The sequence below is a fragment of the Muntiacus reevesi genome, chromosome 10 (assembly GCF_963930625.1).
Source record: "Muntiacus reevesi chromosome 10, mMunRee1.1, whole genome shotgun sequence".
Taxonomy (NCBI): Eukaryota; Metazoa; Chordata; class Mammalia; order Artiodactyla; family Cervidae; genus Muntiacus; species Muntiacus reevesi.
Window position 1 is genome coordinate 16,770,192 of NC_089258.1, and position 19,426 is coordinate 16,789,617.

General features: G+C 48.8%; 1 protein-coding gene across 9 annotated transcripts in view; it reads left to right on the forward strand.

Annotated features, from left to right (window-relative positions):
- The window catches only part of WNK2 (WNK lysine deficient protein kinase 2), a 146,152-nt gene that overhangs the window by 97,353 nt on the left and 29,373 nt on the right, over nucleotides 1-19,426 (forward strand). For 4 of the 9 annotated variants that reach the window (XM_065946745.1, XM_065946744.1, XM_065946747.1 and 1 more), the window contains exons 20-26: nucleotides 8,140-8,963; nucleotides 9,143-9,212; nucleotides 11,066-11,148; nucleotides 11,245-11,936; nucleotides 13,151-13,365; nucleotides 14,236-14,424; nucleotides 15,161-15,259. In XM_065946745.1, coding sequence (XP_065802817.1) covers nucleotides 8,140-8,963; nucleotides 9,143-9,212; nucleotides 11,066-11,148; nucleotides 11,245-11,936; nucleotides 13,151-13,365; nucleotides 14,236-14,424; nucleotides 15,161-15,259 — 2,172 coding nt within the window. The remainder of the gene's footprint in view (nucleotides 1-8,139; nucleotides 8,964-9,142; nucleotides 9,213-11,065; nucleotides 11,149-11,244; nucleotides 11,937-13,150; nucleotides 13,366-14,235; nucleotides 14,425-15,160; nucleotides 15,260-19,426) is intronic. The other 5 variants (XM_065946750.1, XM_065946749.1, XM_065946751.1 and 2 more) reach the window with 2 other exon arrangements.

Here is a 19,426-nt window from a genome sequence, read left to right on the forward strand (position 1 = left end):
GAATTTTTCCATTAAGAAAATTTGTAAAACTGAAATAAACAAAAATCCGGTGCAGTGTCTGGTCAGTACAGCAGATGAATCAGAACTTCCCAGCCAAGCTGCAGCAGTTTTTGCCTGGTCATCAAAGAAGCATTCAGTCTTGTGTTATACTAATGGAAGATGATGCATTTTCTGTTGACTGATTTCAGACGCTTTTCATCAGGTCCTGCTTTCAGTTGGTCTAATTGGGAGCAGTACTGGTTGGAACTAATAGTTTGGTTTTCCTGAGGGAGCTTGTAAATAGAGGACTCCCTTCCAGTCCTACCGTATACACAACATCACCTTCTTTGGATGAAGACTGGCCTTCGGTGTGGTTGGTCGTGTTGGTTCATTTCCCTTGCCCCACAATCTGTCCCATTCTATATTGTTGTACGGGTCCACTTTTCATCACCCTTCACAATTCGTTTTTAAAGTGGAATGTTTTTCTTGCAATTCAATAGAGGATTTCATGTGGACTTACAGTCAAGAGGGTTTTGGGTTTTTTTGGCTTAACTTATGTGAAACCCAAATATCAAAGCTATTAACATAACCAAGCTGGTGCAAATGATTTTCATTGCTTGATTTGGATAGTTTGAGTGTGTTGGCCATCTCCCATGTGGTATAACATTGATCTCAGTTAATGTCTCAATTTGATTGTTATCAATTTCAGCTGGTCTACCCAACCACAGAGCTTTGTCTGGTATTGGTTTCCATGATAGTTTATCACGGGAAGTTGAATACAGTTCCCTGTACTATATAGTAGGACCTTGTTGTTTATCCATTCTATATATAGTAGTTTGCATCTGCTAATCTCAGACTCTCAATCCACCCTCCTTCAGTCCCCTTACTCTTTGGCAACCACAAGTCTGTTATCTATGTCTGTGAGTTCATTTCTGATTTGTAGATGAATTCATTTGTTTTATACTTTATTTTTTAAGTTATTTATTTGTTTATTTTTGGTTGTGCTGAGTCTTTGTTGCTGAGCATGAGCTTTAGTTGCAGAAGCAGGGGCTACTCTTTGATGTAGGTGTGTGGGCTTCAGCAGTTGCGGCACATGGGCTCTAGAGTATGGGGGCATGTAGGATCTTCCCAGATCAGGGATCGAACCTGTGTCCCCTGGATTGGCAGGTAGATTCTCAACCACTGGACCAACAGGGAAGCCCCTGTGTTATATTTCAGATTCTACGTATAAGTGATAATATAGTATTTGTCTTTCTGTTTCTAACTTAAACTTCACTTAGTATGATAACCTCTAGTTCTATCCGTGTTGCTGCAAATTTGCATTACTTTGTTCTTTTTATGGCTAAGTAGTATTCGTATATATTGGAGAAGGAAATGGCAGCCCACTCCAGTATTCTTGCCGCCCCAGTATCCCAGGGACGGGGGAGCCTGGTGGGCTGCTGTCTATGGGGTCACACAGAGTCAGACACGACTGATGTGACTTAGCAGCAGCAGCAGTACTCATGTGTGTGTGTATATATATATATACACACACACACATATATATCACATCTTCTTTATCTGTTTATCTGTTGAAGGACATCTAAGTTGTTTCCTTGTATCAGTGATTATGAATGGTGCTGCTATAAACATAGGGGTACATGTATCTTTTTGAATTATAGTTTTTTTCCAGATACATGCTGGATCATATGGCAACTCTATTTTTAGCTTTTTGAGGAACCTCCATACATGTTTTCTGTAGTGGCTGCACCAACTTACATTCTCACCAACAGTGTAAGAGGGTTCTTTTCTTTATGTCCTCTCCAATGTTTATTATTAGTAGACTTTTCAAGGATGGCTATTCTGACTGATATGAGGTGGTACCTCATTATAGTTTTGATTTCCATTTCTCTAATAATTAGTGATGTTGACCATCTTCTTATATGCCTGTTGTTGGCCTATAATTTTTTTCTTTTGTAAATGTATTTTTCTGAGTATCACGGTAATGGTGGCCTCTTAGAATGAATTTGGGGATGCTTCCTCCTCTTCAGTTTTGGGGATAGTATAGTTTGGGAAGGCTAGGTATTAGCTCTTCTTTATATGGTAGAATTTTGTATGTGAAATCATCTCTCTGGTTCTGGACTTCTGTTTGCTGGGAGTATTTCTATGGCAAATTCAGTTTCACTACTACTGACCTGTCTATTACAATTGTCTATTTATTTCTGATTCAGTCTTAGAAGATTGTGTGTTTCTAGGGTTTTTATCCATTTATTCTAGACTGTCCAATTTGTTGCTGTATGATTTTTTTGTATCTTTTTGATATTGGTTTTATTATTTCTTCTTTCATTTCTTGAGTCCTCTCTTTTTCTCTTAATGAACCTGGATAAAGACATCAATTTTATGCTAAAAATAAAGAAAGCAAAAAATGCTGGGTCTTGTTTTCATTGATTATTCTATTGCTGCGGTGGTTTTTTTTTTGGTCTCTATTCATTTCTTCTCTGTTCTTTATTGTTTCTTTTCTTCTGCTAACTATGGGCTTCGTTATTTGATTACTTTAGACAGTAACTGATGTTGTTTATTTGAGATTTTTCTTCCTTTTTGAGGTAGGCCTTTATTGCTTCCCTCTTAGAACTTCCCTTTTCTGTGTCACATGGATTTTGGAAAGTTGTGCTTTTATTTTCATTTCTCCAAATGTTTTCTGATAACCTCTTTGATTTCTTCATTGACCCATTGTTTTTATAATATCATACTATTTAGTCTCTGTGTTTTTGTTTTTTTTTTTTTCCCCATTTTTCTTCCTGTTATAAGTCCCAAAAGTGGGAAGTGAAAAAGCAAAAGTGTTAGTTGCTTAGTCATGTTTGACTCTTTGCAACCAGATGGACTATAGCCTGCCAGGCTCCTCTCTCCATGTAATTCTCCAGGCAAGAATACTGGAGTGGGTAGCCAGTCCCTCTCCAAGGGATTTTCCCAACCCAGGGATCAAACCCAGGTCTCCTGCATTGCAGGCAGATTCTTTACTCTCTAAGCCACCGGGAAACCCAAAAGTTTCATACTATTATTGTCAGAAAAAATGCTTGATGTAATTTCTGTCCTCTAAAGTTGTTGAGACTTGTTTTGGGGCCTAGCATGTGATCTGTCCTGGAGAATGTTCCACATGCACTTGAAGAGAATGTATATTCTGCTGTTTTTAGATGGCATGTCTTACAGGTATATAATAAGTCCAACTGGTCTAATGTTAAGATCACTGTTTCCTTATTGGTTTTCTGTCTGTATGATTTCTCCCTTGATACAAGTGAAGTGTTATAATCTTCTTCTTATTCTATTGTCAATTTTTCCTTTTTCTGACCATTAATATTTACTTTCCATATTTAGGTGCACCTACATTTGTTTTTGTTAAGTTGCTAAGTTGTGTCTGACTCTTTGTGACCCCTTGGAGTGTAGGCTCCTCTGTCTTCCACCATCTCCCAGAGTTTGTTCAAATTTATGTCCATCAAGTTGGTGATGCTATCTAACAATTCTGTCCTCTGCCACCCCCTTCTTTTGTCTTTAGCATCAGGATCTTTTCCAATGAGTCAGCTCTTTGCATGAGGTGGCCAAAGTATTGGAGCTTCAGTAACAGTCCTTCCAATGAATATTCAGGGATGATTTCCTTTAGGATTGACTGGTTTGATCTCCCTGCTGTCCAAGGGACTCTCAGCAGTCTTCTCCAGCCCCACAGTTTGAAAGTTTCAATTTTTCACACAACCTTTTTTATGGTCACTTCAGTACATGACTATTGGGAAAACCATAGCTTTGACTATATGGACATTTGTTGGCAAAGTGATGTCTCTGCTGTTAATATGCTGTCTAGGTTTGTTGTAAGTTTTCTTCGAAGGAGCAAGCATCTTTTAACTTCATGGCTTGTAGTCACTGTCCACAGTGATTTTGGAGCCCAAGAAAATAAAATCTGCCACTGTTTCCAGTTTTCCCCTTCTATTTGCCATGAAGTGATGGAACTAGATGGGACCTGGTATCTTACCTTTTTAAGTGTTGGCTTTTAAACCAGCTTTTTCACTCTTCTCTTTCACCCTCATCAAGAGGCTCTTTAGTTCCTCTTCACTTTCTGCCATTAGAGTTGTGTCATCTGCATATCTGAGGTTGTTGATATTCCTCCCATCAATCTTGATTGAGTTTTTGTGATTCATTCAGCCTGACATTTCACATGGTGACAATATATTCCTTTCCCAATTTTGAACCAGTCAGTTATGCCATGTTCAGTTCTAACTGTTGCTTCTTGACTTGTATACAGTTTTCTCAGGAGACTGGTAAGTTGGTCTGGTAGTCCTGTCTCTTTAAGAATTTTCCACAGTTTGCTGTGAGCCACACAGTCAAAGGCTTTAGTGTAGTCAATATTAGGTGCATATATATTAACGAATGTTATATTCTCTTCTTGTATTGATCACTTTATCAGTATATAATGGCCTTCTTTGTCTTTTTTATAAACTTTTTCCTAAAGTCTATTTTGTAAGATATGAGCATTGCTACCAGCCTTCTTGTCATTTTCATTTCCGTGAAATATTTCCTTCCATCCCCTCACTTTTAGTCTGTGTATCTTTAACTCTAAAGAGTGTCTCTTGAACATAAATGGGTCTTGTTTTTTTATCCAGTCATCTTCTCTATGTCTTTTAATCGGAACATTTAGTCTATTGACATTTAAAGTGATTATATATAGGTATGTACATATTGCTATTCTGTTACTTGTTTTCTGGGTTATTTTTTTCATTCTGTGTTCTTTTCATCTTCTTTTAGTTTCTTTCCTTGTGGTTTGATTATTTTGCTAAGTGGTATGCTTGTGTTACTTTCTCCCTATTTTTGTGTGTCTACTGTAGGATTCTGATTTGTGGTTGCCATGGGGTTCCTATATGTTGACCTAAATGTCTATTTATTTTAATCTGGTCATTTAAGTCATTTAAGTTCAAGCACATTCTAAAAAAATCTCCATTATTTTACTCATCTCCCCCACATTTTTTGGGTGTTTTGTTTTTTTTTTCTTTTTTTTTTTTTTTTAGCTGTGCCACGCAGCATGCAGGATCTTATTTCCCTGAACCAGGGATTGAACCTGGGCCTCCTGCAGTGAAAGCATGGAATCTTAACCACTGGAAAACAAGTGGAGTCACCACATTTTGTGTTTTTTTATGTCATATTTTACATCTTCATGTATATCCCTTAACTGTTTATTGTAGTGATAGTCAACTTTCTAATTTTTGTCTTTTAATCTTATACTAACTTATATAAGCATTTGATCCACAGTCTTTGCTGTATATACTGTGTATTCTCCTTTACTGGTGGGATTTTCCCTTCCTATAAATTCTTTCATTTTATTGTACCCCTTTTTTTTCCACTTGGAGAAGACTATCTAAGACTTCCTTTAAAGTTGGGTTAAGTATTGTGAACTTTTAGTTTTTCCTTATCTGAGAAGTTCTTTAGCTGTCTTTTAATTCTGAATGCTAATCTTGTTGGGTAGATTTTCCTAGGTTTTAGATTTTTCCTTTTTAGCACTATGAGTATGTCATGCCATTCCCTTGTGGCTATAAAGTTTCTGCAGAAAAATCAGCTGATGGACTTATGGATGTTTCTTTATATGTTATAACTCTTTGTTTTTCTCTTGCTGCCTTCAGATTCTCTCTTTGTCTTTAACATTTGCCATTTTAATTATGATAGGTCTTGGTGTATATGTCTCTTTCAGCTTGGGACACTCTATGTTTACCGTACATGGATATCTATTTTTCTTCAGGTTCAGGGAGTTTTCAGGCATAGTTTCATCAAATACATTTTGTTTACCCTTCTCTCCTTGGAACCTCAATAATGCAAATGTTAGCATGCTTGAAATTGTCCTGCTGCTGCTGCTAAGTCGCTTCAGTCCTGTCCGACTCTGTGCGACCCCATAGACGGCAGCCCAGGCTCCCCCGCCCCTGGGATTCTCCAGGCAAGAACACTGGAGTGGGTTGCCATTTCCTTCTCCAATGCATGAAAGTGAAGTCGCTCAGTCGTGTCCAACCGTTATCGACCCCATGGACTTCAGCCTACCAGGCTCCTCTGTCCATGGGATTTTCCAGGCAAGAGTACTGGAGTGGGTTGCCATTGCCTTTTTCTGATATTGTCCTAGAGGTCCCTTAACTTGTTCTCATTTTTTAGTATTCTTTTTCTGTTCTGATTGGGTGATTTCCATTATTCTGTCCTCCAGCTCTCTTAGGCATTCTTCTGTATAACTTAGTCTGCTGTTAAATCTTTCTGGTGTTTCTTCATTTCAGTTGTTGTATTTTATGACTTTATTTTTTATATTTTCTACCTCTTTGTTAAAATTTTCTCTGTGTTCATCTATTATCTTCCTTAGTTCATTAAGCATTCTTTTACTAATGCTTTGAACTCTTTCTGATAAATTATTTATCTCTGTTTTATTAGTTATTTTTTTAGGGTTTTTTTCTCCTTTTTTCATATGAAATAAATTCCTCTGTCTTCTTATTTTGCTTAACATCTGTTTTCTCTATGAAATTAGGTGAAACAGTTACCTGTCTTGGTCTTGAAGAGTTGCACTTATATGGGAGCATCTCTGTTCAGTCTGTCTTTGCCCAGTGGCTTTGGTGGGAGAGCTGGATCTGAAGTAAGCAGGGTCATATCTTTTCTCAGAGTGTGCGGGCTGGTGTCACCTTGATGGTATGTAGGGTTGGAGATGGAGAGGTTAGAGGCAGAGCCAGGTATGATCTGGGGCTTCTTGTATGCTCATTGGTCATCACAGCCCTATCAAGGGTGGGGTCTGGTCCCAAAGTCTAGAGCAGAATCCCTGAGGGTGGAGTTCAAACTGCCTTCTTTCCCTCTGAGCATGTGCTTCCCACTCTCCTGACAATGAAATGTTTGCTCCAGTGGAGATCTGTGCTAGAGCAAGAGGATCTGAGTGGTACCTGGTATAGGCCAGTGTGTGTGCTTGTACTGTGCCTGCACAACCATCAGAGCTCCAGTCCGTCCTGATCTGCCGCCTCTATGAGCCCCAGTGATGACTGTCCCACCCCACCCCCGCCCAGATGCAGGGCTGTAGCTGCAGGCTCTGTCTCCCGCAGATGCAGATGTCCTCCACCATAGCAGCCTTTGACCTGGTGGGAAGCCATGCTGAAGCTCGTGGTGCGGGAGTGGATGCTCCGTGTGGTCTAGGCCATGCCTTGGATCAGTTGCAGGAAACTGACCAGAGTCCCAGGCACTTTCAATCTGCTTCCTCTGTGTTTACTTCCTCTAGGAGTAAATGAGCGAATTCTAGGTTTCTTACAGCCCTCCTGTTAGTCCCACTGGTTTTTAAATCAACCAAGGGGACTCATCTTCTTGGTGTCAGACCCCAGGGATGGGATATCTAACATGTGGTTCATACCACTCACTCCTCAGGGAGGATCTCCAAGCCCATGCAATCCCCCTTTACCCCTGTGTCCCCTTCTAGGGGCATCAGTTCTGACCTGGTCACTTCCTACCCGACTCAGTGTGGATCTTTACAGCCTTGATTGTACAAAAGGCTTCCTGCCAGTCTTCAGTTTGATTTTAGTGAGAGTTGTTCCACCTGTGATGTATTTTTGATGTGTTTGCAGAGGGTGGTGAACATGTTGTCCTTCTACTCCTTCATCTTGATCTCCTCTCAAGCTGGTCCAAGCTTCTGATCTTACCAAAGCATGGTGTCCGGCTCATCAGAAGTTACTGTCCTCTCCAGGGCAGGGGAATGTGTATTGCTTGCTACTTAAGACTTTATAATTTCATTTTACAGTTTTGTGGAATGGGCCAGTGCAGGGGTCATAAGAGCCATGTTTTTATGGAGCTCGCCTGGAACATGGGGCCATGAAAAGACAGTTGACAGACAGGGATAGGTTATGCCTGATGGCTAAGTGCTGCAGAAAAATCAGAAGGAAGGTGGGATGTGCTAGTGTGGCTGAATGGAACACTTCTGGAACACAACTGAGGTGGGAAGCAGGGTCGCAGGAAGATGTGTGCAAGGAGTCTCACGCTGGAGCTAGCACATGCATGAAGTTGGCATGTCGGAGGAAAGGAGAAGAGGACTTGTGTATTCAGCACTACCAGCCCAAAGAAGGCATCTTTTTGGCTAGCAAAGTGCCAGGTGAATAGGACCAGAATAGGTTAGTATAAATGCATTTTTTCTATTTATTTTAGATTCAGCACCCTCTAAAGACCAGCTATCCTCCAAGGAGAAACCCAGCTTCTCAACTGATCTGCAGCTTCTGAGCCAAACAGGCCCCAGGGACCTTCCTGGTGGTGCACCAGCCCCTTTGGTGCCATCATCCCCTCCCGTGACTGCCGTGTCCCAAGACATGGCCCCACCAGCTGCCAGTCCTAAACTGGAGCCAGCAACGGGGCCTGCCATGCAGGCAGGGGGACCAGTAACCCCTCAGGGGCCGGCCAGTGAGCATAAAACTCCCTGGCCACTAATGGAGACTCTTGATGCTCAGCTTGCTGCACAGTCCCCTGGCATGGGCCGAGGGCCTTGTGCCCCACCTTTGGAGGCCCCCCTTCACCCCATGGGTCTGGGGGATCCTTCCTTAGCCAGAGAGCCCATCACCAAGGGGGAGCCCCTGTCAGCTTTGGCCCCCACATCTGGTGCCCCTGGTGGGGCCCCTCAGCCCACTGAGAGCCAGCCCCTTCCCCCACTACCCTCTGTGGTGGGAGCGATCAGTCTGGCCACTCCCCAGCTCCCCAGTCCCCCGCTGGCACCCACCGTCCCCCCTCAGCCGCCTTCAGCCTTGGAGTCAGATGGAGAAGGGCCGCCCCCAAGGGTGGGCTTTGTGGACAGCACCATCAAGAGCCTGGACGAGAAGCTGAGGACTCTGCTCTACCAGGAGCACGTACCAACCTCCTCAGCCTCGGCTGGGACCCCTGTGGAGGCAGGTGACCGAGACTTCACCCTGGAACCCACAAGAGGGGATGAGCCCCGTCCAGAGGCCTCTGGGGGCAGTCTGGCCCTGCTGCCCCAGCCTGCGGTGAGTACTGCCCCAGGCACTGTCTCCAGGCAATTCATGTCTGACCCACCCACGCGTGTTTTGCTCGAGCTGCCTAGGGAGGAGTCCATCCTTCGGACTGGAGGAGAGGATTTGCAGTTTTGCTACAGAGATGTTAGCAAGTATGGCTCACAGCTCTTTCTTTCTGTTTCTTTCTTCAGTTGGAAAAGTCAGAAATGGCCCCTGGATTAGAGGTCACACTGGAGCAGTCCGTTTCCTTGTCAGTGACAGGTAACAAGCCGTAGGTGCTACCAGCCTTCCTTCCTTTGAAACATTCTGCTTCTTTACCCTTCATCCCCACAGCATTTTGGGTGGGACCCAGATGTGGCAGAAGCAGTTCCAGCACAAACCATGTGTTCACACTCCCAAGAAGAGAAAGCCCTCTGTGGAAATGGGCATAAGCCCTATTGACTGGGTATTGGGATCTTATCAGGGCCTGTCTGGCTCCTCAGTGCTCTCAGTATATTCTGGTGGATACCCCAGCTCCTATTTCTGTCGGAGGTCATAAGATGACTCTGGTTATTGTGGACAAAATGCAGGGCTGGGGCTGGGGAGTTCCAACAGGTCTGTGGAAGCTGCCAGCCTAGAGCCATCCGTGAAGTTTTGAAACAGGATTTCTTCTGTGGTTCCTGAGTATTGTGCATCTCTTCAGGAAGTCTTGCTGTAGTTCTCATTTCATTACCTGAACGCATATGTTTTAGCACAAGGGAGTTGGTCTGATCTAAGGTGTTGGTTCCTCCTTGGCCTGGAATTTCTTGGGAGATGGGCAAGATAAGGATCCAGCTGACCTTGTAATGGGACCATGTGTGTGTATCAGTGGCAAGAACAGTCCTCCCAGATCACAGAACAAGGGGAGTGGACCATTGGATTCTGTGGCTGGACCGCAGGACACTGCATTGTTACAGATGCCACACTTTAGAGGGGTGGGGCTTCTGGGATTGGGGTCAGAGGCCGTAACATATGATGTTTACCTGGGTAAGATAAGGATCATGGGATGAAGCAGGAGTGGGCTGGGCAAGGGAGAAGGTGAGAGATTGTACCTGAGTGCCCTCTCTCTCTCCTTCTGCCTTCTTTCTGTGAGTTGTGTACCATGGGCAGCCGCCTTCTGCAGCATCAGTGCCTTCAAGTGCCCAGAGTGTGGAACTGACAGGGAAGCTCTAAGAGACAGATCCTAGTTTGGAAAAGGTCAATTTTTCTGGCGATCAGAGCTGATCAGAAATAGAGTGCAGTTGGTAATGAGCCTTCTGTCCCCAGAGGTGTGCAAAGCAAGATTGTATGATCTTCACCACAATCATGTAGGGAGGAGTGTTGTGTATTGCCTAGGGTTGGGGTTGCATGACAGATGAATCTGGGTCTTCTCAGGAATCTGTGCGGGGGCACCCCCCAGCCTGGCTGGAGGCTCTTTCAGCCCCTGTCATGCCTCCCCCAACCCCCTGCCCACTGCAGCATGCCAGTTCAGCTCAGGCTAACACACAGCTCTGTTTTTTTTTTTTTGCTATGTGCAGGTCTCATCTCAGGCCAGGCTTCCACACATCAACTCCTTCTGCTTCTGTTGTTTACTCTTCACAGCAACCCAGGAAGGCTGGTCAGATGTATCATCTGTAGATGGGGAAATGAGACAGTCTCAGATGACAGGGACCTCCCATAGACTTTGGAGCAGCAGGATTAGGAGTCAGCCTTATTGTTCTGATCTTCCTGGACCTCCTAAGACCCTGTTATCATCAGAACTTGTCAGGGAGAGAGAATGTGATGCTGTCAGGTGAGACAGGGTACATCAGGGGTATAGAGAGGACAGGTGAGACAGGTGATAGTCGTCAGGTATGTGGAAGGCCTGGCTGTGCCTGAGGGTCTGGAGCAGGGGTCTTCAGGGGTCTGAGTAGTATTGGGCTGATGTCTCCCCCCTTTTCTGGATCACAAAGCATCTCCTGTGAAGTGATGGGGTTAGGATGTCAGTAGTTTTTGTTTTCCAGCTGCACACACCGCTTCTCACAGCCCCTCCCTTTCTCTTCTGGATGGCTGCTTTTGGGTCACTCCTGCCTTTGTTCTCTGCACCAGCCTGAGTAATGGTTTTAACGTTCCTACAGCTGAATCATCTTTGAGCCACATGCTTGGCCGTGAGGGAGGACAGGTGGCCTCAGATTCGCTCGGAGCACCCAGTGCCACCCAGGTAAGATGTTTTCTCCAGTGAGATGCTCAGTGGGTTGGCGGGCTTGCTCTCTGATGGCGTTTGCGTGGAATCTTTTCCTTTCCACTGTTTCCCAAGGATGTCCCTGCTTCTGCCATCCCTGCCCATCTGGAGCCCACAGACCGGACCAGCAGGGTCCCTGGGAAAACCTTGGCCGAGTCCATGCAGAGCTGCCCGGGGACGTTGATTGAGGGTGGCCAGGACAGCCAGCCCCAGCCACACAGCACTCTGGTATCAGGATCCCCTCCGAAGTGGCCAGGGCAGCAGGATGGCAGCTCGCCAGCCAAAACCGTGGGCCGGTTCTCAGTGGTCAGCACCCAGGATGAGTGGACTCTGGCCTCCCCCAACAGCCTGCGGTACTCAGCCCCACCTGACGTTTACCTGGACGAGGCTCCCTGCAGCCCAGACATGAAGCTGGCTGTGCGACGGGCGCAGACGGCCTCCTCCATCGAGGTCGGCATGGAAGAGCCCATGTCCAGTGACTCTGGGGACGAGTCCCCTCGTAGGAGGCCTTCTGTGCAGAAGCATGCCTCCCTGCCCAGCAGCAGTGGTGGTGTGGCCAGTGACTTTGTGAAGAAGGCCGCTGCCTTCCTGCATAGGTCCTCTCGGGCTGACTCCCCAGGCCTGGAGACAGCCAGCGGGATGGGCGTGAAGGTCCCCACCATCAGCGTGACCTCCTTCCACTCCCAGTCTTCCTATATCAGCAGTGACAACGACTCAGAGATTGAGGACGCGGATATCAGGAAAGAGCTGCAGAGCCTTCGAGAGAAGTAGGTCCTGTGGAGCAGGTCAGGTCCGGGCTGTGGTGTCAGGGGAAGTGTCCGGCAGCTGAAGCCCACGTCCTGCCGTGTGCACTTTGAGCTGCTTGGGCTGGGCGACAGGGCAGAGGCAGTGTCCCTGCCGTTGGATCTGGTCCCTGGTCTCTGGGGCCCACACCTCCCCTCCTCCTTCAGTCTCACACATAGGCCTTGATCGCACTTGCTCTCTCCCCCTGCAAGTTTACCTGCTTCTGCTGCGGTCAGGGTCACTGAGATACAGTTAAGCCGTGAAGTCTCCTTCAGGACCAGAGGGCCCCACACTTTAGTTACTAAGGTTGTTAGAGGCTGGAATCCTTGGGAAGGAATGGCTATGGGTTCTTGGAGTGGGCCCAGAAATGGAGACATGGGCAGGAGAAGCCTGTGCTCTCTCCTACTCTTGGCTGTGCAGAGAGGGCCCCAGCCTTAGCTGCATGCTCCCTGAGGAAGGCCAACCGGGACCACCCAGCCCTTTCCTAGACTTTTCTGGAAACTGCCCTTGCCCACAGCCAGTGATTCCACCCAAGTCTTAACAGCAGCTTCCCACCCATGTGACCAGGCATCTTGGCTCTATTCTCAGAAATAGTGTTGCTTGTCGGGTCAGCCTTATCTGGAAGCTCTACTGGGCACAGCTGGGGCCCCAGGACCCTGGCTAATAACATATTTTCTGTAGACTTGCTTATACAGGCTTCCTGTCCTCTAAGAGACCTCTTGTGCTGTGTTCTCTCACATGGAGGAAGTAACACTTATTTGCCTGATAAGCTAAGGCAGCCTTCCAATTCTGAGCCCTGATTACTTGTTTCTTCGCCCATGTTTATGAGTAGGGTTTGTATTGTAAGCATAAATGTGTGAAGTTGTTCATATACTCCCTTCGTCCTCCCCACTCCCCCCAAAACAACCAGCAATGTTACAAGTTTGGATATATCGGAAAACTTGAATGCCTTAGGCTGGTCTTCATGCAGTTTTGTTGGGTGAGCTGATGCCAGAGGTCTCAGTGATACTCCCATTTGGCTTAGATGTAAACAGAAGGTGATGCTTAAATGCCCTTATGTCCCCTGCACATGCCCAGCCTCCCCTGCAGGCTCTACTCCTCACACCCGTCCTACCAGTCCCGGGCTCTCCTGGAGGGGCCTCATGTTGAAAATGACCAGAATGCCCACCTGGCTTCCCTCTTCCTTTCCCTCCTACAGGCATCTGAAGGAGATCTCAGAGCTACAGAGTCAGCAGAAGCAGGAGATCGAGGCCCTGTACCGCCGCCTAGGCAAGCCGCTACCCCCCAACTTAGGCCTCTTCCACACGGCCCCACCCATCGGCCGCCGGAGAAAGACCAGCAAGAGCAAGTTGAAGGCGGGGAAGTTGCTGAGCCCCCTGGTGCAGCAGCTCAAGGTCGTGGCCTCCAGCACAGGTTGGCCCAGGGCCCTCCTAGCCACCCTCAGATGTGGGAGCTGGGCAGATGGGAGGCAGGCACTAGGCATTGGAAGAGCGCTTCTTGAATCTCCTTTCATTGGAGCAAGGAAGCGTCTTCTGGCCTGAGAGAGCCAAGGCCTCCACCCCTCCTGTCAAGAGGGAAGAACTGGAGTCCCAGCTGCCTGTGGGCTGCACTGTGCTCCTCCCTGCAGAGTGCTGCCTGGGCTGGGATCTGCTTCCTCTGATCCCGTTTCTCAGATGTATATCAGCCCCCGACAGTGGGGGTTGAGCAGCTGCCTTGGGGGAGGGAGAGGATGATAGCAACCCTCCCCGCCCCCCAGCCTTTAACCACAATGCCCAGGCACTAAGAGTACACACCCCAAGCCTCCCACACTCTGGGGTGGGGACCCAGTGAGCTGAAAGCCCCAAATGCACCAGGTGGGAAGCCAGCGGTGAGCTGACCTTAAGCCTTCCCTCCCCAGGTAACCTGCAGGATACATACCCAAGAATCTCTAGGATTACCCAAAATTACATGAATTCCATATCAATTCCTAAAGCTAACACGAGACTTCAGAGAGTGAGGAAATCCACAGGTCCCCTTTGAGCCCACGTGTACATCTGCGGATGGGCCGTGGTCCTTTCACAGCGTTTGCACAACATAGGTTAGCACCAGTGGAAACAGTGGTCATTTTCTTCAGTCTTCCTGACAACTGCACATGGGTGATCCAGCAGTGTACCCATTGCCTGTAGGGACTCAGCTTCCCCAAGGTCACCCAGCAAAGAGCAGAGAGGATAGACGTGGCCTGAGCTGGCTGGTCTGTCCTGTGGTGCCTCATCGTGCCTGTCACCCCTTCTCCCCCCAACCCAGGTCACTTGTCAGACTGCAGCAGAGCCCCTCCTGCTAAGGACCCTGCCCAAGCTGGGGCAGGGCCCACAGCAGCTTCAGACCCATGTGGGAAGGCAGTTCAGACTCAGCAGCCTTGCTCCGTGCGGGCCTCCCTGTCTGCAGACATCTGCTCCGGCTTGGCCAGTGATGGAGGCGGAGCGCATGGCCCAGGTGATTCCCAGCTCGCCCGTCTCCGAGCATGTGCTAGCCTCATAGGGCCCGTGTGGCGTAGAGGGGACATGAGCTGCGGCCAAGGCTGCCGACAGCCTCTTAAGGAAAAAAAAAAAAAACTTAGATGTAGATTTTGAATGAGAAAAGTGGATGGCCTGCCCATCATCAAGTCTTGCTGTAAGCGGCTCAGAGGGAGGTGCGCTTTGCAAGAGCCGGCCTGGGGAAGGCGCCAGGACCACTGAGAGGTCAGATGTGGCATCTGCTGTGTGCTCTGCGCCGGTTCCCAGGCACTGGCCCACCCCCGCCCTACCCCACTCCCCACTAAACATGGGTCCTTCTGTCAGGAGGGCCAGTTGGGGGGACGAGGGCACAGCTCTCTCTCGAGCTGGGAGATTGGCCTTGAGGAGGAAATGCTCGTCACTGCTGCCGTGGATGCAGCAGCTACGCGATGAGGTGCTCCACCCCCACCATCTCTCTCCAGAGAAGTCTTGGTGACCGCTGCTGGTGCCCACCCCCCACCCTGCCCCGCACGCTCTCCTGGGGTCCGCTTCTCTTCCGCTCCAACATTGCCTCCTTTCCATTATGTGATCAGTGGCTGTGGTCCTCTGGGCTGGGCTAGGTGGAGCCGTGGATGCTAAGTGAAGAGGCTGATATGGCTGGTGGTGTGTAGGAGGAATCCCAGAGACTGTACTTGATGCCTGTCTCTCTGTTTTCTTCCCTCTATATTCATTTGCAGGCTGGACGGTTTACCACCCAACGTCTGAGAGAGTGACCTATAAGTCTAGTAGCAAACCTCGCGCTCGATTCCTCAGTGGACCCGTGTCTGTGTCCATCTGTCTGTATTTGTTCTTTTGTATTTTATCACCTCCTGGCCCTTGGTTTCTCCCCTGCCCCTCCCTGTCTTCATTATCTTCCATACATTTTGTAGGACACCTTAACCCCACCCCCATTGAAATCATGTACTTAATCTAAAAAAAATGGAACCCCGTCCATGCCCACCCTTCTGGCCCCAGGAAGCGCCAGTGCATGCTCTTGGCTGGCTCATGCCTGGACACCAAAAGCATGTGCAGTGGTTTGCCCACTCCCAGCCTCCGGCGCTCTGCCCCAGGCCCCAAGGTGCTCTGCATTTCTTTTGTCACTTGTTTTGTTTAGTGTTTTTTGTTTTTTTGTTTTTTCTTTTTTTATGTTGGACGTAGTTTTATTTCTGTTGCAATCGTGGCAGATTTACACGTCCGCTGTCCCCAGTTCCAGCGACAACAAAAAAGACATCCCCGGCCTTCTCTAGACGCATGGTGTGTTTCACACGTGTCTGGACTCTGAAGACATGCATGTAGCGAGCCGAGACAGTTCTAGAAGGTCACTGGAGGGTGTAACTTCTGTACAAGGGCCGTATCACAACATCCAGTACTGTTCACCCACTGCCCCACTCCCTGCATGTGGAAATGCTGAGAGAACGTGCTCCAGCTAGGATGCCCCAGCCCCCGCTCCATTCTTGTCATGTCAGGAATCTCTGACCCTGAGAGACGTGATGCCAAGCCTCTCTGGGGGCCCAGCCCCTCCTGCTCTTCTCTCTAGCTGGAGCACTTTACTTGGTGTATTTCCCTCTCATCTCACCAACCTCAGAGATGAAGTCAATTATTCAGTTCCCCAAAGCTCTGCTAAATCAAAACTCAAGTCCCAGTCATCATCTGCCTCCCTGGAACACACTGCTAGTACCCAGGGACTCCATGTCCAGGAATGGCGCGTCTGCTCAGGCTGTCCAAAATTGTTTTCCTCCCTCAGATTAATTGGCCATGATTCAGAAGCTGTGAGGTTTTCTGGTTTTTGTTTTTCAACAGAAGTATTGAGCTTTTTACCCATTGGATTGTACATGCTGGTTTAGGGCCTCTGGCTTTTGCTGGTACAATAAAGATACATTGTGCTTGTTGGGATCTGAGGCCACATCCATGGCAGGCATCCATCAGAGTTCAGTGTCCATCCCCATCAGAGTGACTCTGGCACCCTCCCCGGGAGGGACAGGTCAGAGGCATAGGACTGTGTAGAAATGCTCAGGAACTGTCCAGTGCTCCTCGTCCGCTAACAGCAACTCCTACCCCACCTCCCCCATTTCTGCTCAGGTGTCTTGGGTCTGCAGTTTAGTTGCCAAGTTGGGTAAGGGGCTGGGAGGCCTGCATGCATCCTGGCTCCCTGCTCACCTCGTGCATCACCCACTAGTCCTCTTTCTTCTGCCCGTGTGTGCCCAGCCTTGCCTGGGAAGATGTGGTGAGGGCATCTGCACCTCTAGGCATCTCTAGGCCCCTCCTAGTCGGACAAGTGTGTATATCACTGCTGTGAGGGTGGCCGGCCAGGCGTGGGAAGCAGAATGGAGCAGGGCATTTAGGGTAAAAGTGTGAGTGAAGAGTACCATGTAGCCCCTGAGATCATTGCCAGGCTGCCTTTCTACTCAGGTGGTTCTGCTTTTTTTTTTTTTAAGGGTTTTCATTTATATCATTATTAATTCTTGTTTCAAGATAAAAATTATTTGAGGCTCAGTAGGGACAAAGGGTTTATGTTTTCCTTCTGTGCTTGTGTGTGTGGCTAGGAAGAAAGGAATGTGTATGGCTCGGCTTGGTGGCAAACGGGGAGCTGGCCTATGTAGATTGATTTTAGGTGGTGGTACATGCTGGCCTATAAGGCTTTATTTCCTCTGATGCTATGAATCCAGTAATGCTGCCTGTTTTCACACAGTGGCCCTTTTAGGCATACTATGGCTAAGCTCGGAGTAGGCAGTGGCACCCCACTCCAGTACTCTTGCCTGGAAAATTCCATGGATGGAGGAGCCTGGTGGGCTGCAGTTCATGGGGTTGCTAAGAGTCGGACACGACTGAGCAACTTCCCTTTCACTTTTCACTTTTCACTTTCATGCATAGGAGAAGGAAATGGCAACCCACTCCGGTGTTCTTGCCTGGAGAATCCCAGGGACGGGGGAGCCTGTGGGATTGCACAGAGTCGGACACAACTGAAGCGACTCAGCAACAGCAGAAGCAGCAGCATGGCTGAGCTCCTAGTCTTTGGGCCACAACGTGGCCCCCACATGCTCTGAGGTTGCTGGTCAGGAGGGTGTACTGTGGGTTCCTGCCCTGGACCCGCTCACTGCAGCCTCTTGCTGAGCCATGTGAAGGTTGAGCCTGTGCCCCTGCCACTGCCACTCTAACGGGGTGAGATGCCCCAGCACTCCCCAGCCTGTCCCACGGGCGCTGGTATTTGCTGAGCCCTGCAGGGGGTTCTCTTGAACCTGTTGTCTGCCGGTTTCTGGGTGACCCTGGAGCTTTGTGCTCTGAGAGGAGACGGAGCACATGCCTCAGTGAGAGACCAGAGGGAAATGTTTAGGGCTGGCTTCAGCACCTGAAGCCTGAGAGGCAGGGGGACTTCGGGTTGGCTGCAAGGGCAGAGGGAGCTTGAGCTTGGGAGCTGAGGGCCGTGGCTCTAGGGTTGCGGGAGCAACTGGTCCAGCCCAGAGCTGGAGGTAAAGCCAAGAGAAGGTTTTCAGTTTGTACAGGAGACAGGACTTTAGGAAAATAAAACCTGCGTTAAGCTTTGAAGTACACAAAGAAGGTCCCAGCTTCCATGCAGCTTGGAGAAGCTAAGAGGGGCGGGAGATGGGTGAGGGCACCTGGGGTGGAGCTGCAGGCAGCTTCGGGAGGTGAGGCGGTACCTCGGGGTGGCAAAGCAGCCATGCCCAGGATGGAGAACCAGGGAAGGGTGAAGCCTGGGTGCTGCCGTAGGGTAGGCGCCAGAACAGGCCAGCCCCCAGAGCCGTAGGCGGGCTGGCACTCAGGGAAGGGCAGACTTGGGAGTGAGGCTCTGGGCACAGACCCCTCCTTGCAGCCAGTGGAGGGTTCAAGGAAGCCTGGAGTCAGGGGTGTGAGGTCATGTTCAGAAAGTGGTTGTATCCTGTTGGTCAGAAGCTGTGGTCAGACCCATTGATCCTCCCTGCGCCCCCCCATCCCACCCCGCCACCACTCTTCATCAGAACAGAGACAGGTGCGAGCCAAGCCTTTCTTTGTGCATGTGAAACGGTGGGGTCTGCCCTCTGTTTTTCTCACATGTCCATCAGCAGCAGGCTGGGTGTCGTCCATGCTGTAGCAGGTTTGTCTCTGGGACCGCCAGGTGCCACAGTGCAGCCCCCCAGGTTCTTCCCTCACCTGGGACTATCCTCATCCCTCCCTCTGGGGACTCACGAAGCCCCAGCCTATACTACGGGCACTCAGGATGAACTGTCCTAAGGGTAGGCCCTGTGCCAGTCGGGGAATGATGTTCAGGGTGGAGTCACCCTAGGGTAGAGCCGAGACACATCCTTCCTCCCTGCTCCTGCTTCCCAGAGAAGTTTCAGCTCCGTTTTCAGATCTAGGTGGCTTGATACAGAGACACCCAGGATGTTTTGTCTCTATGTCCCATTTGTCTTCTCTGCCAGAAGAGAGCACCTGATGTCAGGTGCAAGGCTGACCGGCGGAGTTGTCATGGGGGAAGCGGGGAGGCCCCTGGCTGGTCCACACTGAGGCTGTTGTCCCCAGGTCCTTGTGAGCTTTGTTAGTATTTGAAACTTGATAAACTGCAGGTGTGATAGTGGCTGCAGGGCCTGGCCCAGGCAGATGTGATAGTGGTTGCCCTGGCCCACCTCTTGAGCCGTTTGCCTGCATCATGTATCCTGGGATTTGAGGTGTCCTTCTGGCAGTCCAAGGGTCTAAACAATATCGATCGGGTGCATGACAGGGCTGGCCATCCATACCAGGAGCCGCCTCTGTTTATATGCCAAAGTGAATATAGGGGCAAGTGGGGTGGGGGGCCTCGTTGCATGCAGGTCTGGGCAATGCCTGAGACTCCTGGCCTGGCTATGGGGGGGTCATGCAGACACGAGCTGCACCAGGACAAGATGTTAGGTCATCCAGTGTGTTGCTCCTTTGCAGTCTGGGAAGAACAGTTTTCTCAGTAGCTGGGAGAGGCTGCCAAGCCCCAGATCCCT